The sequence below is a fragment of the Nanorana parkeri genome, unplaced genomic scaffold, assembly GCF_000935625.1.
Source record: "Nanorana parkeri isolate BGI_ZX_2015 unplaced genomic scaffold, ASM93562v1 scaffold1271, whole genome shotgun sequence".
In the NCBI taxonomy this organism is placed as follows: Eukaryota; Metazoa; Chordata; class Amphibia; order Anura; family Dicroglossidae; genus Nanorana; species Nanorana parkeri.
The window spans coordinates 342253-350953 of record NW_017307539.1 but is presented as its reverse complement, the minus strand read 5'-3'; the positions used below and the strand labels follow the sequence as shown (position 1 = coordinate 350953).

General features: G+C 42.1%; 1 protein-coding gene across 1 annotated transcript in view; it reads left to right on the top strand.

Annotated features, from left to right (window-relative positions):
• The first annotated feature begins 6067 nt into the window (after positions 1-6067).
• The window catches only part of HENMT1 (HEN1 methyltransferase homolog 1), an 18210-nt gene continuing 15576 nt past the window's right edge, over positions 6068-8701 (top strand). The window contains exon 1 of the mRNA XM_018568991.1: positions 6068-6154. Within this exon, the coding sequence (XP_018424493.1) occupies positions 6068-6154 (87 nt within the window). The remainder of the gene's footprint in view (positions 6155-8701) is intronic.

Sequence of the window (8701 nt, the reverse complement as noted above, 5' to 3'; positions counted from 1 at the left end):
AGTGTGGCAAGAAAAAGCGGAAGAAAAGAGAGAGAAGAGACCGGCCAATACAACCAATCATCGCGCTGATAAATCACAATGCCCGCCTTTGTTGACCAATCCTTGGTCGTTTTCTTAAAAGCCAATGAATGCTCTAAGTCTAAGTACGTAATGTTCGGGGAGTGGCTTTTTGCGTCGTTTTTTTTTTGAAGTACACATCTTTATTTGTAAAGTATGTAGGCAGTGAACAGTGTGAGTAAAGGTTATGCGTACTATTATAACACTAGTTATGAGACGGGTAAAGGTAACTACGAAATTTCCGCGAATACTCCCGCACATGTGGAATATGATCGTATTTATTGTATTACTTTATTCAGAATATTAAATATTAATATTAAAGTCTATTTTAAGCACAGACCCATTTATATTTTAAATAGAGAAGAGAAAAGCTAAAACCCCTGTCACATGTTTGGTTTATGTGATCCTTTGATTCAGTTTCCTTTCACTTATGCACTTAGATAACATCTAAGTCTGGCTTCACACAACCTCTGCAGCAATGTGCAAAGCGTTGCCATTCATTTATAATGCCTTGCTAACATGTGCGTTGCAGACCAGCTCAATTGATATGGTGCAATGACATGCTGGGTGGGGGGGTCTCAGCTGCCGTTGTGATGTGCGGGTCCCTTGTGTGTCCCTGTGCCTTTAAGGAGGTTGGGCTGGCGACCCTTCACCTAATTTTATCGTTTGCTACATGTGCTCCAAGATGGAGACTCATAGGTTAGAGTTAGGACCGCTCTACATAGAGGTGCCTTGGCGCAGCTGTGCGGCTTTCACATATTCTGCAGAAGACGTTTATCTAAAAGCTCTGTTTTTAACCTTAGCGGTTAGACAGGTTTTTTTTGCATGCTGGCTGGTGAGTGTGCCGGGAAACGTTTTGCTGCAGACCAGCACAACACACGGTAATGCACTACGGTGCACCGCATCACAATAAATAGTGCATGAAACTTTTTTTAGTGTATTAGGAAGCCCATTGATGCAATGGACGTTAACATGCACGTGTTTCCAGAGAATGCATAAACTGGCAAACTCCAAGCGACCTCCAGACCATAAATACATTGTATTAGCTAAGAATAGTGGATGGTGCCGCTGTATAAATAACAGTCGTACTATAATTACCAGCGAGCCATGTTGATCAAAAAGACCACATTGCATCACCATGTGGGATATATTGACGTTTTTGTCCAATGTCATAGTTGAATGTACTCCTTTTGGGCAATGTGTTGTACTGGTAATTATACCAGAATGCACATGTGATAACGTATAGCAACCGTGTGAATCAGCCTTTTCCTGGTACTCCTCTTGATAGCATACTATGGGTCAGCTCTGTCCCTCTGACCCCTTAGGACCATTACTAGCCTATAAAAGAAACAGACTCACCCCTGCCTACCCAGTGTTCTAAGTAATTCAATTCTTTGTAAAATTTGGTGTACTGTATTTTATCTGTTGTTCCCTCCCTATGTTTTATTGCTTGCTACATCCCATAGTATGCTGTCCTGAGGAGTACTAGGAATACGGAAAATTGTTATCAGGCCCTTACTGTAATTTTCCCTTCCTGGTTACGCCTCATGACAGCATAGGTTCCCACCCGGTGTCCTGTCGCAAGTCTTGTTATAGGAACACTGGCTTGGGGTGAGTCTATTTCTTTTATAGACTAGTAATGGTCCTGAGGGGCAGAGCCGACCCATAGTATGCTGTCATGAGGAGTAACCAGTAGGGATGCACAGATACCAGTGCCGATACTTGACATTTTCACAAGAACTACCAGGATTGCAGCTGTGACTGGGCCCTGGAGCTCCACCACTGTCCTGAAATCACTAGACTGTAGTGTTTTAGAAAAACTTTCACATGACAATAAAAAAGGTATCAGTAATTGGTATCTGTGAGGACAAGTATCAGTACTTGTACTTGGCCTGGAAAAAATTGTATCAGTGCATCCCTAATATACAGTATCTAACAAATCATACATTAAAACAGCAATGCACAAATCCCAGGAGCCCCATAGCCAATGTTCCTTAAAAATGACAGCTATAAAGGAATTCACACCCAGGGGAGAGAAGGTTGAAAGCACAAATATTTTTATAGAATTGCACATATGGGAGATTATTTAATAAGGAAAGGGTGACACGGATCCCTATAATACCTGGACTTCCCTCCCCTCCACAACTGAGGAGAGATTTAGATTGTATGGGAGAAATGGTTAAAACAGTAGAAATGGAAAATAAGAGGTTCTGTAAAATAAAGGGAATTGCCATGTCTATGTTGTAATAAAGTAAGGTTGAAGCTTCTTCCAAATATTTAGAGATTGTTAGTTAAGCTTCTGAATTATTTACCCTCTGATATGAAGTCTTTGATATATGTTTGTGCCCAGAATGTATGTATGTGTGTTTATATTTATGCATATGGAAATAAAAATATATTGAACAAAAAAAAAAAAATGACAGCTGCCTCCTAACTTGAGTTTTTCTCTAGTCTAGTTTTGGAGCTGGAAAGTATGAGTACTTGAACTTGTACCAAGTACGGTAGTGTGGGATAGAAGGGGTAATGTGTGTGTTTGGCCCTCTGTCCCTCCTGGTATGTATATGACCGGTGCTTCATAATACATCTCTCTCTCTTGTTATTAATGTAGCGCCCCCAGGTCCAACGTTAGGAACCAGAGGCGATCAATATACAGCAGATGCTGACAGCCACTCAGCAACTCTCCTCAGTAGTGCTGTAAAAATAGACCTCTTGGCGCTAAAGCCATTGCAGCACATGCACGTTGACTCAAGGTACTACACACATGCATTAGCACACACAGACATACACACCAAACTATGCACAGCCATAACTCTATGCTGTGGGCCATGAACGTGCAGATCTCCGGGCATGGCCGCATACTTGACCTTCCTGACAGAAGCTGTCCACTAACAATGTGGTCCCACTCCGAGCCCGTGCAGGGATCACCATAGAAGCTTTCCCCTAACAATGCGATCCCACTCAGAACCTGCACAGGGATCACTGTGAAAGATTTACCACTGACAGCGTGATCCTATTCAGAACCTGCACAGGGATCACTGTGGAAGCTTTACCACTGACAGCATGATCCCACTCAGAGCCCCTGCAGAGATCACTGTGGAAACTCTCCACTGACAGCATGATCCCACGTAAAGTCCGTGCAAGGATCACAGTGGAAACTCTCCACTGACTGCAGTCCTACTTAGAGTCTGTACAGGTCCTCACTCTTGAAATACAGACATGCTTCATCCAAGCCAAGAGACAGCTGGGACATCCAGGATGATCTCTCGTCCTACATAGACTTTGGAGAGTTCATTGTGAGAGCAGCAGCTTGACATCTCCTGTACACACAATATCATGATATAGGATGGTGTGTTTGAGCTCAGGATTGTGGGAGAGTAAACACAGGTTTTCAGAGAAGCACACAATGGTAGGATTCCCCAACTGAAAGAGCGCAGGATCTCCCCATTATACAATCCCTCCGCCTTGCTCACAGTCACTTTTCTGTGCTAATGGAATAGTAGTCCTCCAGACAGTTGTATCACACAAGATATCTTGCTTATCCTTTCATGATCTGTCCTGAAGTTATCACTGGGGAAAGTATGTTAGGCTGGGTTCACACTTAGACGTATCGAATATGCGCGTTTGTCACGCGTTTCGTGTCGCGTGTTTGTCGCGCGATTTCGCGGTAAAAAACCGCGCGTTTCCGAGAGTTACTTGGCTGTATCCCAATGGAAACGCGCCACAAAAACGCCCCAAAGAAGCTCCTGTACTTCTTTGGGCGTAGGGCGTTTTGTAGCGCGTTCATACGGCCTGTAATACGCCCAGGTGTGAACCATGCCCATAGGAAATAATGGGATTTCGGTGTTTGAGCGATTTGCAGAGCATAGGAACGCGCTACAAAACGCCCAGGTGTGAACCGGGGCTTACCTGATAAGTAAAGAAAGTAATCAACTTCCCCACCCTCCTCAGGCTCACTGTATGCTAATGTTTAGCTAAAGCTCCTGTTAGCCAGCAAAGTGGAAGTGAAATTGCTCATATGTTTCAGCCTGTGCAGCCTTAATCGCGCTATGATTAAGTCCACACAGGCAGAAAGGTGTAAAGCTGCCCATACACCTTACAACCATCGCATGACTTTCGTTGTGCGATGGTTGTAAGGTGATTAAAATTTCGCACGACCTGCCCATCTTGGACAGGCAGATCATACTTGCGATCATCGCAAGCCCTCCCTGCTGAGGGGAGGGCTTGCCGATGATTGCAATGCTGAGCGGGCAGGCTTGCGCACAACAGCCCGTGCGGCTTTCGTCTTGCGATCTCGCTACCAACCGTAGCGTGCTCGTTAGACGAAAAATTTCTAGCATGCTCGTAAGACGAAAGTCGTGCAACCTTACAGTAGAAGAGGTCGCACGCTGCCCATACACCTGCCGATTATCGTACGATCGCGGGATCACCCACGATTATCGTATGATAATCGTCAGGTGTACGGGCACCTTTACAGTTGCTATTTTATTTTTTGTGAAAACAGTAATTTGTTTCAGTTTTGTGTCTGCAGTTTGTGTTGCTTGTTTTAGGTTGGAGAAAGCCTATCTTCAGTGAGATTCTTTCAAATAAATTGAATGTACTGTATATGTAAAGCCAAAATGTTTGGTTGGATGGACGGTGGAAGTGTTACAACCTCTGTCATTTTTGTATATTGTCTGTTTCCATGCTGGACTGTGAAATCCAAGATTTCACAGTTGTCACCAGAACTGGAAAAGTAGAAATATTTCAATGGGGACACCTATTCTGGTGGCAGCTATCGAATGCTGGCCATGCACTGGTAGATTTTTGTATGAACGTTCATATATTTGATAATGTCTCCAGTGGCTTGTAGAATATTGTTCAAAATGTCATTTGATTTTAACATTCAGTTTTAGAACGTGTGGAGTTTCTCAAACAAAAACCACATTCACTGTTTGAATCTTATTTGATCTTGATCAATCTCGATTGACCTGTCCTTCTATTTTTTTTTTCACTACGGTTGGAAACGATCATCGATTTGACTCCATTAACTATTAGAAAATTGAACAAACATTCCTACAACAAATTTTTCCGAATTATATTCTACTATTGTACGGCCGCTTTATAGGAGATATCACCTCACTTAGGAGAAACTTCCTCTTACTTCCTGTTGTTTTTCCAGAACAGAAAGGGAAAGTAAAAAACAACAACACCTAATGGGTTTAACCATTGTTTACATGACCCAATACTAAAAAAAAGAAGTGTTGTCTTTAATTATACTGTAAGAGGTAGGAACCAACTTTGCATTTTAGTTTATATTTTTGGGCTTGCTTGCTAACTCCAGATACTGAGATATACATGTTCCAAAATTATGCACATACAAATAAAATGCCTGTGTTGTATATTAACTGCTTAGAAACTTTATGGGGTGTATTTATAAGTAGTTTGCAGAGCCATTCATTCTTCAAAACTGGCATTAGCATTCTCTCTGTGCGAATAGAGCAAAGTCAAATGTTTTCCTGTTCTGAATGAATGTTATTGTCAGAAAATAACACATTATTATTTTTATTATTATTATATTACAGTATTTATATAGTGCCAACAGTTTGTGCAGCGCTTTACAATATAAGGAGGACATTACAAGTCAAGACGAGATGGCCACTAGATGGGACCAATGAGCATAGAAAAAAAACACTTATTTCTGTGCTCCTAGGTTTCATCTAGTGGCCAGATTGCGATATGTTCCGATAATGACATTCATTCTGCACAAGAAAACTTTCGACTTTGCTCTATTCACACAGAACCAATGTAAATGTTAGATTTGCAGAACAAATGGCTCTGAAAACATTTTATAAATACATCTAGTTATGTTATCAGACAGTAACATTTGTGTGAAGCTTTCAAATATATTTTTCCTCCTCTCCTTGTTCCACTTATCTCTTTCTGAGACAATTATTTTGTCTATTATGTTGGATTTTAAGTAAACTGTAACATAATATTTTTCAGTACTCCGTGGGAGGTTGCCTTAAAACAAATGGAGCCAGTGAGATTTAGTCCTCCAGTGAGCCAACAAAGATATGACTTTGTAATATCTTTTGTGGATAATTACAAACCGAAGAAGGTAAGTTTTTGTATTTTCCCACATTTATACATCCAGTTTTGCATGCTAAAGCAGCTCTGCATCTCGCTAAGGAGACATTGTTATATTCACAGTTTTATAGATCCTTAAAGAGTATCGAAATCCAGTTCTGCCAATAACTCACTTCCAGTCCTAAAATAACAGAAACTTACCCTACTGTATCAGGACAGTACAAACAGGGTAGGACCAGGGGACTCCACCCCCTATGCTATTGTCCATAACATTGAGGGGTGTGGTCATAAAGTTTTTGGCAAAACCATCAGCTATTTTTGCCAGTACAACCAGTTAAGGTAAGTTTCCAGGGTGTTCGATAGGATAGTAAACAGAATCAAAGGCACTTACGTGTCCATATTAGGGATGCAGTACGAGTACCGGTATTTTTCCCCCCCGGTACTCGCCGATACCAAATACCGATACTGAAATCCCTTCAAGGAAGCCAGGTGGCTGGTTTCCTGATTAGCCGGGAAGCTGGGTGGCGTGTAAAGACTCGCCACCCAGCTTCCCGATCACCAGGGAAGCCGTCTCCATGCTTCTCGTCACTAGGTGGCTCCATGCTTCCTCGTCATGAGGTGACGAGGGAGCATGAAGCCGGCTTCCCGGCCAATCAGAAAGCCAGGTGCCTCATCATTACACGGCGCCCGGCTTCCTGATTGGCCAGCTTCCTGACCATTCAGGAAGCCGGGCAGCGAGTCATTACACGCTGACTGTCTTCCTGATTGTCCAGGAAACCAGCTCCATGCTCCCTAGTCACTAGTGGGAGTATCGGAAGTATGGGGTTAGGTATTGGGGCATTTGGGCGGGTATGTGTATTTTTATGATAGTGTGATGTGATAGTGTAGAAATGTAAATGTTTCAATTTATTGTTATTTTTTTACACTTTACGCTATTTAAAAAAAACATTTTTTACACTTTTATTTTATTTATTTATTTTTAATTATATCAAGCAGCCATTGTGAATTGATCTCACTATGACTGCTTGATAATTTAATTGATTAATTTTTGGTTATTATTAGGCTGCTCCAAACCTAGGAACAGCTAATAATAACAACCTTAGTTCCTGATGTCAGGATCAGTGTCAGTAAAGGCTTCTGATCGTTCCCAGAACGATCAGAAGCTTGCAACATTGTTTCAGAATAGAAGCATGTAGCTTTCTATTCTGAAACACTTAGAAAAAAGCTGTACACATCAGGTTGCCAATCTGTACCAGCTGTCAAACAGTGACAGCAAGTGTGGTAAATACCGCTCTGCTATCACTATCAGACACCCGATTCCTGAAATACTAAGGCATCCACTAATGAATGGTAACCACTGATTCTCAGTGGTTACTGGCATTCCAGAGCCCCAAATAGCTTATCACATACAGTATAGTGTAATCAGATTACAACAGTCAACAGTGTAGATTACAACAGTTGCTGTTGTAATCTAGCTGCATACTTGCCAAGAGTGATACGATGCAGATTGCTATGGCACTATATAGCTTGTTGGTGATTTTAAACCTGCTGGATAAGTGTTCAAGGTGCTCTAGAGACAAAGCAATAATTTTGCCACTTTACAAAACTCTGGTTCGGCCTCACCTTGAGCGCTGGTATCAGCTGCAGTGGCGGAACTACCGCCAGTGCGGGCACACCAGGGTGTGTCCCAGCGCCGGATTGGTACCCATTGAGGAGAGAAAGTGACAGCCGGCCGAGCGCTGCGGGAGGAGCGCTGTGTTTGTGGGTTTTTTTGGATGGGCGGGGCCCAAAAAAAATCTTGCACCAGGGCCCTTTGTTCTTTAGGTCCGCCACTGATCAGCTGTGAGCATTAAATCATTCAAGAATTAGATTAGATACTTTCCTAAGAGAACAGAATATAAAGGGTCACAGGTACTCATAAAGAAGAACTATGGGACGAGTGAATTACATTAAAATGGTACGCCTCTAGATAGGCAGAGACCACTGTCAATCAGCCAGCTGGGTGGATCTCGACAGTATTGTCAGAATCTGTCCCGGCGTTCTCAGCATATAGCGGGCTATACTGAGCTTTGGGTCACGGGAGGAGATTAGTATATGTTCTCCCCTGAACCTAAGAATAACTATGGGGAAAAAAGGTTACCCCATAGTTCTCCTTTGATGACTGGAAACAAACTCATGCTCACATAGGTTGAACTCAGTAGACCTATGTCTTTATTCAACCTCAAATACTAAGTAACTACTGTATGTATACTATGTAAATCTGGACACTTTTATTGATTATCTGTTGATTTATGTGAACTTATCATTTATTATATATGTATATAAAATTTGTTTAACTGAGTGGCCAGATTATTATGACCACCTGACGTTTGTAGGCAAATTAGCTATAATTTCGCGCTGAAGTTGCTAGAGGGCCAGACCATTATAAATAGAGAAGCAGATTGTTTACCATGACAGTAGAAGTGATTTTTTTCTGAAGATATGGGGACAACAGAAGGGCAACAGTGCAGTGTCAGATTCCTCGCATCACCTTTCAACATCTCGTGGAGTCACGGGGCGGCACAACGAATAATCTGGC